Genomic DNA, 24444 nt, shown 5'->3' with positions numbered 1-24444 from the left:
ACAATAGTGGCTCTAACATCAAAATTCTAAAAATGCATGTTTTTTATGATTCCTTCTCACGTTAAATACTTTTGAGTTAATAAGAATAATGGCAACACTCAATAATAATAATAATTCTCATTATTAACTGGTTAGTTATTAGCATTAATATTACTGAGATATTGGCTATTTATTCATACGTATAAACAAATATTGATGCCTGATTCTGTAAAACCTTATTCTTCATCCTTGATCATACCCAATACTTAAAATTAATAACTACTTTACTACGTATTAATAAGGAGTATATTGATGTAATAGTTAGTTTATAGTGAGAATTGGACCTTAAAAAGTGTGATTAGAATAATTTGTGTAACGTTACTTTTATATGAGCCGTTTAAAAAAATAAAACCATTACAGAAAATTCTAATGGTTTCCATTAAAATACCAATAGGAACCATTAAAACCACTACACTGTAGTGTGTTTTGGGCCATATTCCATTAAACCAATAAAACCATTAGCATTTTTCTGTAATTCTCAGCAGGGAAGTTTATCTTTGTATTATTTAAGTAGGATTTTAAAATTGATTTTTTGAGTAACTTACTTAACACTGAGCATAAATTACTATGACGACAAACAGACAAAAACAGCTGAGCTACTTTTATTGTAGGCCTACATAAAACTTATCTTGCTTCATGATACATATCCACCTTTACCAAAATTACCCATATTTTTTGTGTATATTGATTACTATTAGCAAAACCATTGTTAATTTTCGTAAGGGCATGTTTTTTTGTAAACCACAGTTATTTTTTATATTTGTGTATTTTACTACAGTAACCATTTTGTTTTGTTTTAACTGTATTAAAACCATGGTTAATTTCCGTAGGGCAGTCCCACTAAAATAGTGCTGTGCACAGTGTACTGGTACTGACTCTCTCCCCAGCAGCAATTTTGATCATCAGCTTGCTTTCCGAACAGTTGCTGCGCGCCGCATGCGTCAGCGGCGTGACGTCAGTGTCGTGACGTGGGTTAGCGTTAGCAGCATTAGCAGAATAACGGTGATGATGCTTTGAGGATTTGATTTTGAGGATTAATCAATGTGATCAAGAGATTATAACCGGTGAGTGAGCGTTTAATAACGGATAATAAAATAACAGTTGATTATCGAGTGAGTGCGATCATCGTCTTTATATCGCGCGATTCATGAGTGAATGTGATTCAGATAGAGAAAAATCATGCTACTGCTGCTAGTGATTTATCTTGTCTATATAATATTATTCATATAAGAATAACAATAATAACGTTGATATTATCTGTACAGGCGCTGTGAGAAATCCATGATATCATAAATGATCGTTTCATCCCTAAACCACTGATAACAAACAATGTTAAAAATTAGCGTCTAATAAACCACATTCGCGTAGGGTTTAATAACATGTTAAGAAGCGTCATAGGCGTGTTTCCGATCTATTTAATAAATGAGCATTTACTTGAGGCAATACATCGGTTACACTTCTTTTTAAAATAATTTAATAATTAAATGTGGCCTTTTTCTGCCTATATTTCATTGTCGTTATATCTTGTGTTGTTGTTATATTTGATTTGTTGTCATAATGTCTCTTACACATGTTTAATAAAGCTGACTGTGATTTTGTGTTGTGTCGTTACAGTAGCTGTGTGTTTGTGTGTAGTGTGATGTCTGTGTCGAGTCCATCAGATCTGCTGAATGAAAACACATTTACTCTCGACCTGTGTTTGTCACATGCTGAGTTAGGCCTGAAAGACACAAATCACACATCCATCAACACCACCTCCGTCCAGCGGCTGAAAGGCATCATGGGAGGCCTGGACGACGAGCATCAGGGAAACGAGAGCAACAGCAAGTGGATGAAGGAGGGTCAGAACCAAATATGCAAGCAGCAGGACCAGAATCTGAACCTGCTTCAAAACACAGATGAGATCAACCCTAACCAGAACTCCCAGCGGCGTCACGAAGAGAAGAACAAAGCTCTGAAAGCTCTCTGCTCGGAGCTCCACAACTGGACCACAGACGATGAACCGCTCCTCATTTACTCTTCTGAAGCCCTGAAGGACAACGATGAGGGATCCAAAGACGACGAAACGGAAGAAGATGAGAATTCCCATCCCAGTGTCAACGAGAACACGGACGTTCAGAGGAAAGGAGGTGAAGGTGGCGTCAAAAGTGCGTGTTTGTTGTTCGGTAAGAACGGCGCTCCCAGCGACGAGGACTCCAGCTGTATGTCTCTGTCGCAGGGAAGCACCGCCAGCAGCACACCGGATGGAGAGCCGGGTAAGTGAAGGTGTTAATGTGTTACAGGAAAGTTAAGATGCATGAAATTAATAATAAACAAACCGAGACGTGCATCATTCTTGCTTGTAGAGTCGTACTGGGGTGGCAATGCGTTTGAATCGGACACGGATCTGCCCTCCGGTTGGATGCGGGTGCAGGACACTTCAGGCACCTACTACTGGCACATTCCCACGGGAACAACGCAGTGGGAGCCGCCCGGGCCTTTAGAAGAGAGACCCACCAGCACGTCACCCGCAGAAACGCCTGCTGATCAGCCGCAGGTACGTGAGCCTTGTATTTCACGTTTGTTACGAGATATCAGACTGGTTATATAGCGGTACACAGCTGACAAACATTAGTAGAGTAAAGAGAAGCATTATTGTTACTCAGGAGAGTGGTGATGTTAAATAAACTAAAATGGTTTGTGTTCAGATGACATGGGACGATGTTTCGCATCCAAACATATTCAGTGATGAAGATCTCTGGCAGGTGGGTTCTGGGTGTTTATTTACAGTGTGCGTGACTGAATGTGATCAGGGGTGCACCTAATAACATTAAATACATAAAAAAGTTTCTGTAACGCTTTATAATAAGGTTGTATTTGTTTACATTAGTAAATGCTTTATCTAAAATAATCAATATAGTTTCAGCATTTTGGTTTATGTCAGTACAGTTATTCATGTTAGTTCATGGTGCATTAACTAATGTGTCAACAGTTTCAGCTTTGATTTAAAAAATGTATTGGTAAATGCTATCATGCTTATCATTGACATAAATATATTGCATTATAATGTTTAAGATTGTTTTTTATTACCGTACCCAGCCTTAGGACTGCTGTCTTCTTTGAAGTAAATGAGACTTGTTGCTAGCTGTAATATTGTAACATTGGTGAGGTTGTGAATGAAGTGTTTGTTTGTTGTTGTGTAGAAGGAGGACGTGTCTTGTGATGATAGTCTGAAGGAGTTTGAGGGAGCGACTCTGCGTTACGCCTCCATTAATCTGAGGTACAAAATCATCACAGAATATACACTGACTCACCTAAAGGATTATTAGGAACACCTGTTCAATTTCTCATTAATGCAATTATCTAATCAACCAATCACATGGCAGTTGCTTCAATGGATTTAGGGGTGTGGTCCTGGTCAAGACAATCTCCTGAACTCCAAACTGAATGTCAGAATGGGAAAGAAAGGTGATTTAAGTGTTTCACAATCTGCTCAGTTACTGGGATTTTCATGCACAATCATTTCTAGGGTTTACAAAGAATGTTGTGAAAAGAGAAAAAACATCCAGTATGAGGCAGTCCTGTGAGTGAAAATGCCTTGTTGATGCTAGAGGTCAGAGGAGAATGAGCCGACTGATTCAAGCTGATAGAAGAGCAACTTTGACTGAAATAACCACTCGTTACAACCAAGGTATGCAGCAAAGCATTTGTGAAGCAACAACACGCACAACCTTGAGGCGGATGGGCTACAACAACAGAAGACCCCACCGGGTACCGCTCATCTCCACTACAAATAGGAAAAAGAGGCTACAATTTGCACAAGCTCACCAAAATTGGACAGTTGAAGACTTGAAAAATGTAGCCTGGTCTGATGAGTCTCGATTTCTGTTGAGACATTCAGATGGTAGAGTCAGAATCTGGCGTAAACAGAATGAGAACATGGATCCATCATGCCTTGTTACCACTATGCAGGCTGGTGGTGGTGTAATGGTGTGGGGGGTGTTTTCTTGGCACACTTTAGGTACATTAGTGGGCATCGTTTAAATGCCACGACCTACCTGAGCATTGTTTCTGACCATGTCCATCTCTTTATGACCACCATGTACTCATCCTCTGATGACTACTTCCAGCAGAATAGTGCACCATGTCACAAAGCTCGAATCATTTCAAATTGGTTTCTTGAACATGACAATGAGTTCACTGTACTAAAATGGCCCCCACAGTCACGAAATCTCAACCCAATAGAGCATCTTTGGGATGTGGTGGAACGGGAGCTTCGTGCCCTGAATGTGCATCCCACAAATCTCCATCAACTGCAAGATGCTATCCTATCAATATGAGCCAACATTTCTAAAGAATGCTATTAGCACCTTGTTGAATCAATGCCACGTAAAATTAAAGCAGTTCTGAAGGCGAAAGGGGTCAAACACAGTATTAGTATGGTGTTCCTAATAATCCTTTAGGTGAGTGTAAATATATGACCGCTAAAGCATGAAGCATGCTACACGCTGCCAGTGTAATGGGTTTAATACACATATTCATTAAACACTATAGACTTAAAAGGTTTATAAAAATGCACAAATGTAAATGACAGCACATCTCCTGGAAGCAGTTTGATCAAGAACTGTGACCTCCTAGCAAAGCATCTTAAAGCTGTCATTAACAGAAAGATGTATTGAATTGATCTGTGCCTATATTCAGTATCATGTGTGTGTTGTGTGCAGTTGCTCTCAGTCTGAGGAGGAAGAGGAGGAGCGGACTCATCTGGGCAGTCGTGATGGATCAAAGGTAAAACATCATCTGAGCGCAGACACCATGAGACGGCACTTCTCTGATGCTGATGGTATTTAATGGGCAATGTTTTTCTGCAGTGTTTCGCTGTGCGTTCTCTGGGCTGGGTGGAGATATCAGAAGAGGAAATGGCTCCTGGCAGGAGTAGTGTTGCTGTTAATAACTGTATCAGACAGCTCTCTTATCAGAAACACAATCTGGATGACACGGCCGGCATCTGGGGCGAGGTGTGTACACACGGATGACAACAAGAAACAAATATTTTAATGGGATAGTTTAATGTGCTGTAAATTTCCGATATACACCGTACGCTAGGGTACGAAATGAAATTTGCATGACAATTAACTGTCTAATATAATATATTATTATTTATAGATTATTACTATTTTGACACTTATGCTAATTAATTGTCATGCAAAGACACAAATGAACATAATCATTTGCAAGTTTGAGTTAGGTATAAGACCTAAATATTAAAATATAATTAAAAAAATAAAAAACTTAAATATGAAAGTAATTTATTCAATGAAAAAAATTGCATTCCGCACAAACAGTAACAATAAAGGCGCTGTAATAGAAAAGACTAAATGTCAGTTTACCAAATAAATATGTAAATATATACAAATCTTTAAAAAAGTAAAGTAAATTGAAATGAAAAGGTTACAGGGAAGTTTTGAGTTTTTTACAGTAAAGATATGTGTTTATTAACTTAGTTTACATGTCTGATTCTGTCTCTGGAGTGCACTCAGACTTTGGGCTGTCACGATTATGATATTTGGCTGACGGTTAATTGTCTAATAAATTGTGAGGATTATGATGATTAATTGCCTGTTAAGGGCTTTGACATTTAATTCTCATAATTTTTTGTTTGTTCATGAAATAATTTTAGGTCATATTAGTAGGCTACTGGACCACATGTCTGTAGTGGTTGTTTTGGAAATGTATGTTTTACCTGGCAGTTCAAAGTTTTGCAGCATTTCTTTAAATTCTTTTTTTCCACTGTATTGAATTGCTATGGCTTTGATCTTTTTGTGTTACACTGTCAGTTAAGGTCCGGCATCTTGTATATACAAGCACTGCAGCTCCCCCTTGTGTTTTTTAAAGAGATGTGCAATCATTGCGGTGATCTGAAATAGGGATGGGACAGTATGAAATTTCATATCATGATTATAGTTACCAAAGTTATCAGGGTTATCAATATTATCATGGTTTTGTTCAAATGAGATGGAAATGTTCAAAAAGAACTGATACACACACTAAAAATATTTTTTAAAAAGTTTTGTTTTTGAAAATCACAATTTAATATTTAATGTCCCTGAAATTATTTCTGTGATAAAAAATAAATAAATCGGTCTAATAAGTTTACGGTGAATGAATACAATAAATTATCCCTTAAATGCCTTCTTGTGCAAAAAACTATGTTGCAAGTGCGCGCCTGCATCATACTGATTCTGGCTGGACAGGATTTACCGCAAGTTTTCAAAATCACGGTAATCAAACACGGTTGTAATGATAATTAAATTTTAAACAATAATACTATCAGGACATTTTATCATGGTTAATCGTAAAAACCGGTAATCGTCCTATCCTAAATCTGAAATCATCGCGATGAGGTCAAACAATCGTGATGAGACAATTTTTTAATCATTGTGACAGCCCTACTCGAGCTAAATGTTTGCTGATTTTTACCCGACCATGTAGATACTGTATGCCTGTTTTTTTCCTGAAAAAGAACAAGTAAAATATATTATGAAGATGATATATTTCATTAATGTGTAATTTGTTCGAGCTGCTTCTCCTTAAATGCTTTTCTTCTGATTTCCTGTTTTTCTATAAGTTAATCAATGTTAATATGTTATTAAAGGTGCAGTGTGTAACTTTTAGAAGGAACCCTTGACAGAAATACAATATGATCTTTATAACTATATTATCAGTGATGTATAAAGGTCGGGGTATACCTTTTTTTCCCGTGTCCGGCCCACGCACGCATGCGTCCGCACAGCTTTCCAAGTATACTCCCCCCGGCTACACGCGGATGGCCGCGTTCGACACTATACGCAATACAAATGATTTCTTATTCAAATTATTAGTCTAACAGGCCGTCAGGGCAGCACTGATTTGGAGACATTTACAGTACATTAAAACATTAGGATAGGTGAAGAAAAGTACCTGATCCACCATTGCAAACACAGTTTAGAACAAACAACAAGACAACAAAGTCAGGAATGAAACAAACATGCTCCACAGCTTTCTGTTCTTTGAAGAAGTAAAAGTTAAAGAAGAAAAACGATAGTGTGTGTGCAAATGCTGTCTATTTCCTTTGTATAATTGTTTATAGTGGAGTGTTCTGTCTAAATATTTTCACGCGCATGCACTGTCGTACGCGGACTGTACGCGCACTGTCCGCGCGGTCTCAAATTTTGGGCTGCACACGGACGGTTTGCGCGGCCGGCTGCGGACCCTCCTGATGACGAAAATGACGTCATGCGGACGGCGCGCATACGCGGACGTCCCTAGTATACTTTCGGCTTAAAGACCTCACATAATGAACTGTATTGTTTTTATTAACTTAGAACGAGCCGTTTTCATCTCCATACACCACGGGTCTCCTTACATGAAAGTCGCTGTCATGTTTCTACAGTAGCCCTTAATGGACAAACTGCTCTACAGAGCATATTTCATCACTATGCTGTCTCAGATGATGACGGGTTTGTTCTGTGGCAGTTACTGTATGTGTTTTGAAATTGAGGGGTGAGCTGTTGGCTGCAATTTGCAATCTAACTACTAGATACCACTAAAATTGACACACACAACCTTTAAAAGTCTAAATGAAACCTGTCTGTCAGATGTGATTTTGTCTCTTCAGATGATGTTGATTAAAATACACACATTCACACGTTAACATAAATGTCTTTAGGGGAAGGAGATGCTGCTGCTTCTGGAGAATGAAACACTGAATTTAATGGAGCCTGACAGTCGGACGCTCCTGCACTCACAGCCAATCGTCAGCATTCGCGTTTGGGGCGTCGGCCGCGATGATGGCAGGTCAGCACTTTTCAACATTGACAGATGCTCAGTGTCACAGTAAGAGTTTGAGTTTGCTGCGCTACACTAACAACTGGTTTTAGGTTGAATGACAGTTTCATTGTGTTTTCTCTCTTGTTTTTAATTTCTCTCTGCTGCATTCTGGATCTCAGGGAGAGGTAGTGTATCCATATGTGTGTTGCAACGTTTCTTTACTTTTGGTACCCTTATAAGCACAATCATTATTTCATTACAGTGTGCAAAACACTTAAAGATGTAGTTTTGTGAAGATGAGATGATGCGTATGCAATGTTAGATCTGCGAAAGGATTGCAAGCGTAAAATAAGTGTCGTAAAGCTGAGCTCTGTCATGGGTTCAAATTTTCACAAGCATCAGATTCATCGACTGCACATAAACAAAAGTGCCTGGCATGCAGAGCTGTACATAGAGTTTCTGTTAAAGATTTAGTTTTTTAAATGCCATTTTACATAATAATTGTTAATGTGTTTGTGTCCTATGACAGGGACTTTGCGTATGTGGCCCGAGACAAACTGACACATGTGCTGAAGTGTCACGTGTTTCGCTGTGACACCCCTGCTAAGAACATCGCCACCAGCATGCACGACATCTGCTCAAAGATCAGGATCACATCATATCTGATGATAATAACAACCAAGAGATTCAAAATCTGAAAAATATCTTACATGTATTGAATTTAAAAGCAGACACCCACCTGGCCTTTTTCTGCTATAAAAGTCAGTCTTTAGCTATTGTATGAAGTTTTGAATAAATCTTACATTCATTAAAAGTTTATTTACCTTTTCAGCGATTTCTGTCACTGTGCTTGAGAAAATGAAAAGTTATTATATATATAAGATGATTGAATTCATGCATTGACTGTTTTCATGTATTGCCTGACAGATAATGGCCCAAAGAAAATCAGCCCCCAGATTAAACACTGATCCCTCCAGACTTATGGACATCCCCTTCCAGGGTAACGTATATCACATGCTAAATCTAGCTCCTGTCAGACTCCTTCACGTGGGTGGGAAGGGTGTATTGTGAACCGCTTATGTTAAAGTAATTTGCGGTGTGGTGCAGGTTTGGAATCAGTAGGTACGGGTGGACTACGGTCTAAAACACAACAGTATTTTGACTTGATTCTGTACGCGCTGATAGGCAGCTGTTTAAACGCTCACGCTCTGTCTGAAAACTATTAAACGTTTGTAATTACAGTCTGATTTGCGGTGTGATTCAGGTCGTGGTCTTTGTCAAAGGAGTCGAGTCGGGTACATTAAATTAATGCTGCTGTTGGATAATAAGTGGGGTGTTCTGGGGCGGCACCCGTGCAGGACTCTGGCTTGAGATTTTGGTTTAATTTTTTTTTTTGGCCAAAAATATCTTTAATTCTTTGAGTATGAAATGTTCATTATGATTGAATCAGATGTTTTGTTCTGCAGAGTTTCCTGTGCCTAAGAATGAACTGGTTCAGCGTTTCCATGTGCGATACTTGGACTGCGTGCGGGTGACAAAACCAGCTGGTAAGATCTTCTTGGCACAATATGTAATATTTTTGTATTAAAATACCCCAAAAGTACTAGCCTGCTGTTATATTTTTTTTACATGTGTACTTATATTTTCTTAAATATTTTCAACAATTGTGCAATTGTGTGCAGTACTGGTGACATATTTTTTACTGAGAGAAAGTTAAGGTTTATCCAAAATGTCACTAGAGACGTTGCTACGTGCTTTACTGTAAAAAGATTTCTAAACTAAAACACTGGGTTGTGCGCGCATGCATGTGTGTGAGAGAAAGACGGTTTTATTTTGTTAAAAAAGTGATATTTTGTCATTTCTCTGTGCATCAAACGCTGCCTTTACTGTTAGTGTGTTTAAGTTTGTGTGGTGTCGTGGGGGCCAGTCAGCGTGTGGCACTGGAGTGAGCAGTCAGCTCTCAGGTTGATCTAGCAGTGTTATTGCTGTCCTCAGGGTTCCCACAGGTCCTTGAAATCCTTGACAGTTTGTGAATCTGGGGGAAATAATTCAAGGCCCTGAGAAGTTTTTGAAAATATACATGCATAGATACAGGTCATTGAAAGTGCTTGAATCTGTTTTATTTCCTGTGTAGTGTCGGATAATATCATAAAAATTCTAGACTTTTTAAGCACACGTGTTAAACTGTTCGCTTTAAATGCTTATATCTTTTGTATGCAAATGCTGATTCATACCAAAATGCTTTTTTGCATAGTTGTGTTTGACACATGAAAACGTCTCGGGTTACGTATGTAACTGTTGTTCCCTGAGAAGGGAACGAGACGCTGCGTCTCCCTTGTCATACTTCCTGCGTCCGTGTAACGCCGTCTTTGGCAATATTTCAGATATACTTCCTGGCTCCCGCGTCACCCTGTCGTTAAGCCTCACCATTGGTTGAATTTGATATACACATTCAGACACACTTACCCCTGGAGGCGTCCCCAAAGTGTCACTGCAACGACGCAGCGCAAGTTCCATCGAAAGGAAACTGTAACAATGTATCTTAAAAGGTAACACGATGTAACCGTGCTCTCACTTGAAATGTGTCCCCACATTTAGTCCTTGAATTTGAGGGCATTGGACCTGGAAAGTCCTTAAAAGGTCCTTGAATTGGAAGTTAGCTAAGGTGTTGGAACCCTGTGTCCTGTGCCGATCGGTCTGTGGGGCACTGCGTGGGGTCAAGCATACCCATGATGCAAATGTGCTAACATGGCCGAACGAAAAATGTATTATGGTTATTATCTGCAGATAAAATATCGGCCTCTGCAATGTATGGGTTGAGCACTGTTTGTTACAGATTATTTATATGTAATATCCTGCTTTGATATATCTTTTTTCTTGTAGGCATGGATGTTATTAATGTTGCGCTGGAGACGGCCCTCAACAGCAAAGACAAAGAGGAGTGGACACCCGTCACTGTGAACGTGGCATCTGCTACACTCACTATACTCAAATCTGAGGTAATAGCAGCGATTCTTCAGCACCGGTATCGTCTTATATTATAAATCTGTAAGTAATGTTTCCTGTGATAAAGTATGTTTTAATGAAATCACTATGATCTGTTTTATGTGATGTTACAGACAGAGGAAGTTCTTTCAGAGTGTCGTGTGCGTTTCCTGTCGTTTATGGGCGTGGGGAAGGACGTACACACGTTTGCGTTCATCATGGCGGAAGGACCCGGAGACTTTATCTGTCACATGTTCTGGTGTGATCCCAACGCAGCCAGTCTGAGCGAGGCCGTGCAGGCCGCATGTATGCTGAGCAAATATCTACAGAGATTACTTGACCTGAATAATCTTGACCAGAATAATCCATCTACCACCGGAGTTACCGTTGCAACACTCGTGTGAATGTGTGTTTACTAGTCTTTACTCTCAAGATCTGCGCATTAAAGGGGTTTTAAATTTTTCCCTAAATTCTACACTCACCATATGCAAAAGTCACACATTATTGCAAAAGCAAACATCTTGTTCAAAACTATTTCAATTTTTTTTCAAAGTATTAGTAAATTTTCTTTAAAAAATCCTGATCATTTACTCACCCCCATGTCATCCAAAATGTTGATGTCTTTCTTTGTTCAGTTAAAAAGATTTTTTTTTTTTTGAGGAAAACATTTTTCTAATTTAAAATAGACTTTATAGGACCCCAACACTTTACAGTTTCACTGCAGTTTCAAAGGACTCTAAACGATCCCATCCGGGTCTTATCTAGTGAAACGATTGTCATTTTTTGCAAGAACAATAAAAAACACTGGGGCGTTAGTTTCACATACGTCATGGGTGACCTCTTGGCGTGATGATATATTACGTGAGGTCCCGCTGGCGCGTCACACAGACAGTGGAAGACGAGAAGTTGTGGTTTAAAAATGCATATTTTTAATTTTTCTTGCCAAATATTTTTCATTAGATAAGACCCTTATGCCTCGTTTGGGATCATTTAGAGCCCATTGAAACGGCAGTTTTAAACAGCATTGAAAAATCCTCAAACCAGCACGTCTGACATAATAATCATTCATAATTAAAACACTAAGATCAGGTTCCTCATCATCTTTAATAAAGTGCTCATTGAGTGTATAAATGTTGCTGTGATGTTTTAAGTGATATCTGTTGTCTCTCACAGCTGAGGTATCAGAAGTGTTTGGATGCCCGTCCACCCAGCAGCGGTGGTGTCGTCTCGTGTCTGCCAGGCCCACCCGCTGATTCTGTGGCCCGCCGAGTCAAGAAAGGCGTTCAGAGTCTACTGGGCAGCTTCAAGAGATCTGGATCTCAAACGCCATGACCGTATCTCTGCTTTCTGTCTTTAGTTTTTCATGGAGGGTCTTTCACACCCCCTTCTGTCATTAGCACACAAGAAACACACACAAGTGAAGTTCTCACACACATACACTACGATTGATTTCAGATGCTTTTATGTTCACGTTAGCAGATGTGTTCACTGTGAACGTGATTTGTGCACTACATTGTATGAATTTGACTTACTGAGATCATAACTAATAGTGTAGATGAATGTAGTAGATGTTATGTGGACTACACCTCTAATGACGCTAATATTACGCATGAACACTAAGATGAGCTTGTGTACTATGCAATGTGCTTATTTATTATTTGTTACTGTACGTCTGAATCATGGTGTGTTACTTTAGATTTCACTATGTTTCATCTTCAGTCTAGTCGAGATGATCCTCACTGCTGAACACCACATACAGATTCAACTCATCTCACTTTATATACGTGCTCAAGCAGATAAACCGCCATATTTACAAGGTTTCTCTTATCGATATAAGTCTATGTTTGATTAATAATATAGTGGAGATAGAGTCATAATGTAGTGTAAGTAAAGGATCATGTACAGCCAGCTGGTTGTTATCACCCTGAAGGAATTTATTTGTGACAACAACCCCGATTATCCCACCTATTACACGGCTAGTTGCTATACGAGTAAATATACAGACAGAACATTTTTATTTATCTTTTTTAGCTCATTCCTAAGAAAAGTCAATCTTCTGCGAGAGAAGTCTGTGTCCTAATGGCTCTAAGCAAAGATGTGTTAAAACGAGTTTAAAGTCCAAACAATATAAACACTGTTTATTCATTTGTAAATAAAATCTCACTGATGTTATAAATTATGCATATTTATACCGCATTAATTCATAGGTATTTAACTGCGCCTGTCAAGATGACACATAATACTCGGACACTTTCAATTCAAAACATTATAAAAAAAAACTTACACTACTTTTTTGGAGTAATATTGTAGTAAAGTTTGTTTTCTGTCAAAAGAATGATGTAAATGTCATATATAAATTAAGTTAATGTGGAAATGGTAGCGCAACAACACTGGTATGACGTGTCTTGTGGTAAAACTGCCGACCAATCAACTAATAGTACATATAGATCAGTCCCTGGATCAGATCTAACTCCGCCCCCTGGATGTCGAGTTCTGCTTTAAGTTGCTACTGCACTGCAGTAAATGAATGTCTTAGGCTACGTTTACACGTGGGCGGCTATTTTCATAAACGGACTTTCAACCTCTCCGGTTTCAAAAATAATATCGTGCACACATGTCAGTTTTCAGAAAAGTGTTTATTTACACATACCCGTGCATATATGCCGTAAAGAGAAGCTCAAGATCATGTAAGCCAATCACCGGCAGCGCTGGTCGTGACGCGAACTGGTTCTTCATGTTGGAGGGAGGAGTTGTTGCAGTAGGTGATCGATGACGGCAAAGTACCGCGAGAGCGAGTTGAGGAATCACACGTGGAGGTCTAATTTCGAATCGCTCTCGCGGCACTTTGACATCATCCGTCTGTCGGTTCTTGTAGCGCCGCATTAAGTCAAACACGCGTAAAATTGCTGACCTCCGAACACTTGTCTCTGCTCCTCGACATAATGGAGCAGCTGTATTTGCAAATACAAACACACGAAACGAGTTTGTACGAACATAAATGTGATCTTGGAAGCATTCAGAGTAGCAGTGACATGTAAACATAGGTCGCACTTTTGACGTAGGTCTGTCGCATACTCTGTGACGTTGCCTGCTTAAACATCCGTTTGTCTCAGTTTACATGCAACCGCGCAACCGAAGATTTTCAAGATCTCTACTCTGGCCGGAGTTTTTAGAAACAATTGGTTTCAGAGGCGAGAGGCACAAACGAAGGTAAATCTCTCAGTTTCAAAAATAACCATGTACGTGTAAACAGTGCCATAGATATTTATACTGGAAAAACAAACAAAAATACTAAGAATTCTTATGCAGCATTCACACCAACCACGAGTTCAACGATTTGCGCGAGTAGATTACATACAAAGTCAATGCAAAGACACAAACGTGTCCACACATGGGGTGATGCGAATGATGCGATATGGGCTTCGCGTTTGCCGCAAAAACACCTGCTACTCGCCTCAAACGCGTCTTTGCCCAAGTTGAAAATATTCAACTCGAGCGAAAAATTCGCATAACACGAAGTTAAATCCCGCGAGTAATCTAGAGTGAGTAACGTGATGCCCTGCGTTTGGTGTGTACGTAGCATTACATTGAGATGAATTTAGTTGATAAGAAAAGTGGATTTAGAAGATTTAAAGTCTTGTTTGCTGAAAAAACTTTTGACATTTCTGTGCTTAAAACAAAAATATCTGCCAGTTGGCTGAGAAAATTTTTTTGAACTTAATTCAATAAACTGAATTTAAGTTTTTTTTTCTTAGTCCATTGGCAGATATTTGTACTTGTTTTAAGCATAGTTGTTGTTTTTTTGCCTGAAGCTCTTCAATTTCATATTTTTATTTGGTTTTCCAGTATAAATATGTAAGACAGACATAAATTTTGTGCAGTGTGGTTTAGTTTGAGAAACTCAACATTCAGATGAAATACTGACATCATGGCAAGGACTTTAAGAGGAAGTGCCATTTTATCTCCACATGAGGATCAGTGAGTTGTGCTTTTTAACTGAATGAGCGATCATATTTACTTTCCATTGAATACAGGCTTATGTTTTATACATTGACTCTGTATATGAATGTAATGTATGTGAAATTAATTTCCGTTGCCCTGTTATCTGTATAAGATTTGTGTTATTTAGATATTCTAGTCTTCCAAAGCTCATTACAGACTCATTGTAAATCACCATTAATATTTGCATTTAAGTTTCTTTGACCCCCCCTCCCTTTTTTTAGCCTTTTCTCTTTCTGTTTGAGGTTTTTGGATGTGCTGTGTCATTCATTGGTGTTGTAGCTGAACCCAAATAATGGAATTGAACATTGGTTTTGTCAATCTATATATTGGCCCATCCCAAACACTATTCCTTTAAGAAGCTTTGGTTAAAATAAACAGGACAGGCACCAGTGTCAGAAGTGAAAGCCATCCCAAGACCTCTTCATTCTGAGCAGGGTTTATTCACTAAAGTTATTGTCATGCTGTCAGATTGTATACTGAAGCTAACTATCTGCTCCTACAGTATATATTTATGGGTGTGTTTTTAAATGTTGAAATATCATTTTTGTCTATCTGTTGTATAATATAAAAACCCAACGTGTTTCTTTTCTTCTCATGCACAGTGTAACATACTGCCATGTTTGTGTATACTCATAAATATTATAATGTAGTCGTGTACATATAAGACAACTCTTCATTCTGTTCCGTCTGATTTCACTATGTTAAAGGAATACAGTTTTAATCTCTTATCTACATGATGTGTAGTTTTAGCTAACTCATGTTATGCTTATGTGGTGCTGTTGTTAACACTAAATAAACATTTTATTTAACATTGTAGATGTAAAGTACATGTAAATGATGCATTACATCAATGAAAACAAAAGTAGAAAAGAAAATGATCAGATCACAACACAAGCTCCCTGTTGATCACATGAGAACATATCTTAGAAAAATCATCGCTGATTAAATTCAAGCAATGCTGACTTTATTTTAATGTAAGATTTTCATGGCAATACATGACGTCAAAAGGTTGCAGTCAAAACCTGTTCTGTCAACACTATTTGTGAGGTAAACAAGTCTGTAGGCTTGCAGAGATGAAGTCACACGAGTAAAGGATAGTATGAGCAATCACTTGACTCTCTCTATGCTCTCACAGCTGGACAACATGCGTTCGCTTAATCCAGATGACTTTTAAGAGTTGTGGGGTGGGACAATGACTGGTGTTTGATTAAATCAGTGACGCATTGTTGTTATAGTTGTCAAAAACTCAAACATGCCTGTAGTGACTGAACACGTACCATGCACGTTGTCATGGTTTGCACAGATTTGCACCTTTGTCATTTACACTGAAACCATAATTGTGTCATTTTTTGTAAACTTGTACTTTGAAACCTTTTTCTGAAAGTTGGTGTTATAATGCCCCAAAATTCCATAGTCATGTAAATGAATAGCCAAAACACATAAGAAGTTGTTTTATGTTAAAAATGTAACAGTTACTTCCAGGAATGCAAAGATTTATGTTGTGTACACAGTCATCATTAATGATTTTTGTTTTATCAGATTGACAGAGCTCTTTCCAGTACATTAACCATAGGATTGAAATGAATGTTTGTATATTAGGGTTAGGGAAAATATACCCTCCTTCACCCAAATGCTTTGGTGTCCCCCAATATTCAAAACGTGGTTGTAGTGTACTGTATGACAGTTTGTGAAAACAAATTTCCTGTTTACAGGACAATAAACTATCTATCTTAAGGGAGTGTCTTGCGTGTGTTTGGTGAACGTGAGCATCTCTTTTATCATAAACGGTTTTGATGCGTGTGCAGCAGGCACTTATTTTGACAAAACACGTGATGCACACATGATCTCTCGACACGCAGGACACATATTTTGGAAAAGGGCACCACACACGTGACAACCCGAACACCAATTTTTAAATAGCGCATCCTCTGATGAGCACTAGATCGACTTAAGATGAATGGAAAAGAAGTCCTACTACTATGATGGAGTTTGTTCATTTTCTGGAGCCATATAAGGATGTTTTCTTTGAACTGTTCAGGTTGTGCAAAATAGCTGTTGTGTTACTAGTTAGCAGCGCCACATGTGAACAAAGTTTTTCAGATCTGAAGATTATAAAAAATCACCTAAGGGCTGCAATGGCGAAGAATAGACTGTCCACTTTGGCTATTCTCGGCATTGAGTCAAAACGCATCAAGGCCTTTAATTTAGATGACTTTGTAAAAAGGTTTGCTGAACAACATGGTAATCGCTGCATTCAGCTGCTGTTGATTCAAGTCACTTGTGTCTGCAATTGTACAAATCTACATCAAAGTCATGGACATTTCTAATTTGTTGAAAAGTTTATTAGTTTGTTGGCCATAAGCTTGTTACAGCAAAATTTTAGATTTTTTTGTTTGTATGTTTCATCTAAGTTTGGTGGTTGTGTAACAAAAAGAAAAGAAAGAATAAGATTGACTTTTGTTGCTTTAGTTGCACTAAAACCTGTGATTTTTTTTGTGGAAAAAGTATTATATAAAAAATGTATTCATCTAAATAAATGAAAAAAAAAATATATATATATATATATATATATATATATATATATATATATATATATATATATATAATTTCATTTATTTATTTATTTATTTCCTTCCGAATATAATCAGTATGACTTGTACTTATAACATCTGCGAAAGAGGGTGGAAGTGAGGTTTTTTTCTGACACTTATAATTGAACATGTGTTTGTTAATGTTTCCCTGTTTATGAAAAGCCAAATAAAAAAAATCTCATATTAATCTATAGATAATCTACAATTCGTGTTTTTTTTTTATATGTGTTGGTGACTACATTTACCAATACTTGAGGAATTGAGGCTTATATCTATAAATAATCTGTATTATTTGTCATGCTTTGTAAAAAAAAAAAACATTGATATGAACTTCATGTCAGTCCAGCTATTAGGTTCAGGAACAATCTATCACACAACAGTATTGAAAGGGATAGTTCACCCAAAAATTTACTCACTCTCATGTTACAAACCTGTATACATTTATTTGTTCCGATACACACAAAGGAAGATATTTTGGGAAATGTTTGTAACCAAACCGTTTGTGGAGCCCATTTAGTTCCCCATACAGAAATGTAATATATGTCAATATATGTAAATTACATATATAATATCAGTGCCCATGTATGTCTGCTGCATATATGAAAGTATATGCAAAATTCATATATGTAAAATATATTTCAAAATATAGCAAAAATGGACATACATGTGAAATATATGTAAGACACATATATGTATACATGCATATATGTACCTATTTCCATAGTACATACTTTCACTTATATTAGTGATACAAATATGCTTCAAATATGATGACACCATGTACTTTCACTTATATTAGTGGCACAACTATGTTTTTTATACAGCCTGCACATATACAGTATTCATACTCATTTTACAGAACACACAATTCCAAGTCTTTTCAAATACAAACTTTACTGCATTTACTGCACAGACTTGACAAGTACAAACAAGTACAAACTTTTCAAGTAAAAACTTTAACTTCATTTAACATCAACATCAGACTTTATTTTCTTTTTAAAACCTTTTCAAAGCGCTCACTTTTTTCCCTCAGTATTACATTTTCAAACTTCTAGGCACATTTAAAACATTCCCAAACTCACTCGCTGGGGAAAAACACACTCATTTTTAGTTAACATTTTTCCTGGACATTGTCAGTCTTAACTCTGCCATCTTCCCATTCAGGTCTGTTCCAATCTGGCCAGCCGAAACGAGTGCTTTGACATAACTGCATCTGAGAAGGTAAATTTTTAAGAAAAAGTTTTAGGTATAAAGCAGACAAAACACTGGTGGATAAACTTATCACAAAGATAAAAAAAATCTTCTAGTGCAAGTCAGTACAATTAAGTGACAAAGTACGTGAATAGGCAAGTAAGGCTTAGTGCAAGCATGGCGGCCAGTTTTGCACCAATTTAATTTGCAGGCAAGATAGGGTCATAGTGGCAAACACCACCCTCCTCCACCACCTCTCATCAAAACTATTTTTTACGCAGAATGTGAATTTGAACACATACATTGAAGGTTCTTGAATGCACTAACTGCAGCCCCATGAATGATTGTCCATTTGTTGGCAGATACCTCCACGGGTGTGGTTCGAAAGCAGGCACTAAGCCAAAAGGGGTGACAGTAGCACAGCAGTTAAGGAACCTGGCTAGTATGCTAGCCTAGAATTTGTATGTTTGAATCCTGGTCACCACCGTTGTGCCCTTGAGCAAGGCACTAAACCCCAAGTTGAACTTTGTAAGTGTACAAACAGTTTAATAAGAAGTAGGGCTGTCACTTTTTATTCGATATTCGAATATGCATTCAAACATGACGTGAAATATCCACTATAAATAAACCATCCGGTTTTTAAAATGCCATGTGTAGCGCATTTTTTTTACAGCCTAACACCTCGTAATAGGGAGGAAGCTGAGAGTGAGACCGACGGCAACTGTGCGCAAGAGAGGGAAGATGTGGCTCCGGCTTCTGCAGCCTTTTTTTTCTCTGGAAATTTTTGGGATAATTCTGCGGAATCATTTAAATTTTTTTTTTAAATATATAAGAGAATTTAAGCTGTAAATATTACAAAATTGCATCTAAAAGTATGACTTTTTAAAGGCTTACTATGAAAATGAAAACACCAAACCAAACAAGTGCTCTGAATTAAATTGGACCAATACGAACCAGATAGATAGAATTATAGTTTGTATATAAAATTACATATATTATTGTTTATAGTGTTATAGCAGAATAAAAAGCTTGTGTTAAAGGGACATTCCACTTTTTTTTGAAAATATGCTAATTTTTCAGCTCCCCTGAGTTAAACTTTTGATTCTTACCGAGAAAATATACTCTCAAACTGGCGTAATAATCAGTGACTTTGCTGATGTAACATGGCTGCAGCAGGCGTAGTGATATTACACACTGCCCGAAAATAGTCCCCTTGGTTACCTTCAATGGCAGGGGACTATTTTCGGGCAGTGCATAATATCACTACACCTGCTGCAGTAATTTTATATCAGTAAAGTCACTGATTATTAAGCCAGAAATGAGAGTATATGTCTAACCATATCTGCCTAGAAAATAGCAACTTTTAATTTCTGTCGGTCTTAGTACACAATGTAATTACAGAAGAGTCAAGTTTTAAATAGGAAAAATATTGAAACTCTCTGATTATTTTTAGCACGATGCTAATGGTCTGATCAGATTCAATGGATTGGATTGCATCAAATATTAAACTCTAGGGGAGCTGGAAAATGAGCATATTTTTTAAAAAAGTAGAAAAAAGTTCAACCGGTTCAAGGAACGAAAACCAGAAACTTTTGATGTTTTGCAAGGAACAGAAACAAAACCAGAAACTTTCCAAAAATATATGTTCCGGAACAGAACCGTTAATTGAAAATAATGGTAACTGGTTAATAACGTTATTTTTTCAGTTCTTTGATAAGATTTCTGTGCAATTTGACTCTGTGAAGTTCACTTCCGGTCGTCGTTGACTCAGAGAAATGAGAAGCTTGCCACTGTACAGATCACGACCCACAGTTCGGCTCGCATGCGATTTGCGGATTAATATTCAAATTTAAATAGGATGAAAGTTGATCATTTGCACCTGTTTCAAAGGCTTGCAAATGTTAACACTTAAGTGATTTTAAACAATTTAACCACAAAAAGGCGCTAAAATAAACTATTTTCTGTACATACAGACGCACATGCATTTGAATGTGTCCGGCCCAACTCCAATCAAACATGATTATCCCTATGCCCTTCAAAGATCAGAACTCTTGATGTATAAAATACACTTGGCGAATAAAGCACTGAAAAACATCGTAATTTTCACTTTATGTGGAGCGACTGTTTATGCAGCATCTTCTTCCCGAAGCGCCGTTTGGAATTCGTCCTCCGTCTGTGTGTGTGCGTGTGTGTTTAAGTGCACTCAACAAATGTAGGCATGTCAGTTATGCCGCTTACATAATTTAGCCTTTTTAATGTTCGATGACAAGATAGAGACTTAACTTATTAGTCTACATAATTTTTCTTAAGTTTAATGTCCTAATGATCAGACTACTTATTTTTATGTCCCACAGCTGATATGGAACGTTATTAACCGGTTCGGGAACTTTATTTTTTTGTTCTAACCAGTTCAGGAACGTCAACTTTAGGGTTGAACCAAAGCCCGGAAACGTTAAAATATTGTTTCTGTTCGGAACGAACCAATTGGGAAAAAAATTCAGGTTTAAAGCCCTGCTGTAAACTTTATATTAAACAACAACAGCATTTGTCTTGTAAACTGATTTAAAATGATCACGTGCTGACTGTCGCATGTCACATAGACGACAGAGTGAAGTAAGATCTGCTTAACTCAGCAGAAGTTTTATTTCTCAAATATCAATGGTTTGTGCTCTCTATCATTAAAAACGGTCAAGCGAACAGCATGCGCAGGGTTAATGTATATGCATGCGCGCATACATAGGCTATGTATGTGTGCTTGTTGTCAGTGACGATTACTTTTCACAAACACGCTCATGCACGGGATATGTGTGCTTGATTTTTCTTAAAAGTGACAGCCCTAATAAGAAGATCCTTTATAAAGACAGAACATTATGCGTATACAGACAGGAGCCATCTTAGATAAGTCGAGCAACGAATGTCGTGCTATATACATTTGACACCCCTATAATCCCTCCCACTCTGAAGTGTTGCTAAACTCAATGGAAAAGCTAACAAAGCCAAAGTAAAGTGAGCTGACTTGACCTTACCTGTAGGGTACTATGCAATGGAAAAGCGCAAAACCCCTTTACCATAAAACATGGTTAAAATGACGTGCTGTCTCTGATATATTATATATAACTACAATATAAAAACTTAAGATTTACATTACCATAACATCTTCACTCTGAAGAGTCGCTCAGCTTCTTCTAACTCAGTCAAGTCTTTTTTTTAGATTATGAAGATTTAAATCAAAACAAACCAACTGCAGTTGCATTGAAATTAATTGGAATGCAGAACCAAAAAACGTGATTTCTGAACAATTAACAAAACGGTGGTTATCTCGTTTTGCAACGAAACTCTTCAAATTAAAATGGGGGAAAATCTAATATTTTTTTCTCTAAAACAAATTAATCATACCATTTAATAAAATTCTTTTTCCAACCTCCTTTTCCCAAGAGAACAGCTCTGAGTCTTCACCTATAATTCCTGATGAGTTTGGAGAACACCTGACAAGAGATCAGAGATCATTCCATCATGCACAATCTCTCCAGATCCTTCAGATTCCAGCTCCATGTTGGTGCTTCTTCACTTCATCCCACTCATTTTCTTTAGGGTTCAGGTCAGGGGACTGGAATTGGCATGGCTAAAGCTTCATTTTGTGCTCAGTGACTCATTTTTTGTGTTTGTTTGGGATCATTGCCCTGAAAGAAGATCAAACCATGGTCCATTATATGATTTCTAACAGGGACAGTCAGGTTTTGATTTTTTTATCTGTTGGTATTTCATTGAATCCATGAGGCAATGTGTCTGATCAATTTTCCAGGAGCTCCAGCTGAAGAATATGCCCACAACATTAATGATACAGCAGTATATTTCATTACCCCTGTGTGCACCAAACTAATGTTGAGTGTTTGCTGCTAAAAAGCATTTTTTTTGTTTCATCTGACCATATTACCCATCCCATTTGAAATTTCAGTAGTGTCAGTTATTTTTCAAATGCTCTATGGTCAGATGAAGCAAAACATTTTTGCATTTTTTAGCAGCAAAAACTTAACATTAGTTTGGTGCACACAGGGGTATAATGTACCCCATGTGTAAAATGAAATATACTGCTGTATCTTTAATGTTGTGGGCCTATTATTCTGCTGAAGGTCCTAGACATCTTGATCAGATACATGGCATCATGGATTCTATGAAATACCAACAGATAAAAAATTAAAACCTGAGTGTCCCTGTTAGAAATCATATAATGGGCCATGGTTTTATCCTCCTTCAGGGCAATGATCCAAAACTAACACAAAAAAATCACTGAGCACAAAATGAAGCTTTAGCCATGACAATCCCAGTCACCTGACCTGAACCCTAAAGAAAATGAGTGGGATGAACTGAAGAGAAGAAGCACCAACATGGAGCTGAAATCTGAAGGATCTGGAGAGATTCTGCATGAAGGAATGATCTCTGATCTCCAAACTCATCAGGCATTATAGGTGAAGACTCAGAGCTGTTCTTTTGGGAAAGGAGGTTGCAAAAAGAATTAAATAAAAGGGTATGATTAATTTGTTTTAGAGAAAAAAATATTTGATTTTCCCCCATTTTAAAATTATTCTTCTCCAATGAAAGGTTAGATTTTTGTAGATTTTTTAAATTAAAGATCAAAAGTATTAACAACGCAGATTTATTTTCACAGCCTTCTTTGGTCATATTTACAAAGGATATGGATAATTTTAAGCTCGGCTATATGTTGTATGCTATGACAATTAACTTAAGGACATTTTAAATTACATTATAAGTATTATAAGAGTTAAAGGCTCATAGGCTGTAATCTTTTTAGTTTTTCACTTATGTTGCAATGTAGTATGGAGGACCACAAGAGTCATGCAAAATGTAATAAAGAACTTTAATATTCAACAACCACCCGGACAACAAAAATAGCAATTAATACATTTGTTTAAAAATGCATTAATTAATCTATAAATAAATAGACAAAGTTACAAAAAAAATCATTATGTAACATTTTAGGCAATAAAAAGTGAGATTATAAAATTATGTGGAAATGAAATATTGATCCATTAATAAATAGTTCAAAGTAATTTAACAATTTACAAAGACAACATAAAACACTCAATACGTTTTTTTCCATTTATAAATTCTTAATTAAATAATGGAATTTCAAAATGTATTTCAAAAAGCGGTTTAAAAAGAGAAATAAATAACTGGATTTATAAAATTTAACTACAAATACCGGTTTAAATTAGGCATTTAAAAGGGCATTTCCGTTTAACATTTCTGTTTTCATTTCCCAATGGTTCTCCTTATTCTTTTCGCTATTCGATTTGCTTTTCATTTTAGCCTCTTTTCCGTGACTCTTTGGGTCCTCATCCGAGATCTATAAATCTGCCCATGACGTACAATCCGAGCCAATCAGTGAGCTTGTTACATCCACCTGGCTTATTTGCATTTCTTATTTGACCATTTGCAAGGACCCAAAGAGTCACGAAAAAGCAAAATAGAGAGGCTAAAACGAAAAGCAAATCGAATAGCGAAAAGAATAAGGAGAACCATCGAGAAATGAAAACAGAAATGTTAAACGGAAATGCCCTTTTAAATGCCTAATTTAAACCTGTATTTGTGGTTCAATTTATAAATCCAGTTATTTATTTCTCTTTTTAACTCGCTTTTTGAAATACATTTTGAAATTCCATTATTTAATTAAGAATTTATAAATGGAAAAAACGTATTGAGTGTTTTATGTTGTCTTTGTAAATTGTTATATTACTTTGAACTATTTATTAATGAATTAATATTTAATTTCTACGTTATTTTTATAATCTCACTTTTTATTGCCTAATAAAATGTGACATAACTTTGT

The 24444-nt window shown here is 37.1% G+C and overlaps 1 protein-coding gene and 1 long non-coding RNA gene across 2 annotated transcripts; one reads left to right on the top strand and one right to left on the bottom strand.

Moving 5' to 3' along the window:
* The first annotated feature begins 947 nt into the window (after positions 1–947).
* Positions 948–15630, top strand: apbb1 (amyloid beta (A4) precursor protein-binding, family B, member 1 (Fe65)). Its single transcript, XM_073873763.1, has 14 exons — positions 948–1103; positions 1654–2294; positions 2385–2575; positions 2727–2783; positions 3222–3298; positions 4743–4806; positions 4890–5036; positions 7727–7854; positions 8357–8469; positions 8753–8827; positions 9294–9374; positions 10711–10826; positions 10947–11128; positions 11991–15630. The coding sequence occupies exons 2-14, from the start codon at positions 1679–1681 to the stop codon at positions 12142–12144; spliced, it is 2001 nt and encodes a 666-aa protein (XP_073729864.1). The 5' UTR covers positions 948–1103; positions 1654–1678; the 3' UTR covers positions 12145–15630.
* Positions 15631–18280: 2650 nt separating this feature from the next.
* LOC141369124 (uncharacterized) lies at positions 18281–21804 on the bottom strand. Its single transcript, XR_012372683.1, has 2 exons — positions 21745–21804; positions 18281–18618 (listed from the first exon to the last, which is right to left on the bottom strand). It is a non-coding gene; the product is annotated as an uncharacterized lncRNA (long non-coding RNA).
* Between the last annotated feature and the right edge of the window lie 2640 nt (positions 21805–24444).

This window comes from Misgurnus anguillicaudatus, chromosome 12, assembly GCF_027580225.2.
Source record: "Misgurnus anguillicaudatus chromosome 12, ASM2758022v2, whole genome shotgun sequence".
NCBI lineage: Eukaryota > Metazoa > Chordata > Actinopteri > Cypriniformes > Cobitidae > Misgurnus > Misgurnus anguillicaudatus.
The sequence above is the reverse complement of the archived record's forward strand: the minus strand, read 5'-3'. Positions and strand labels throughout refer to the sequence as shown.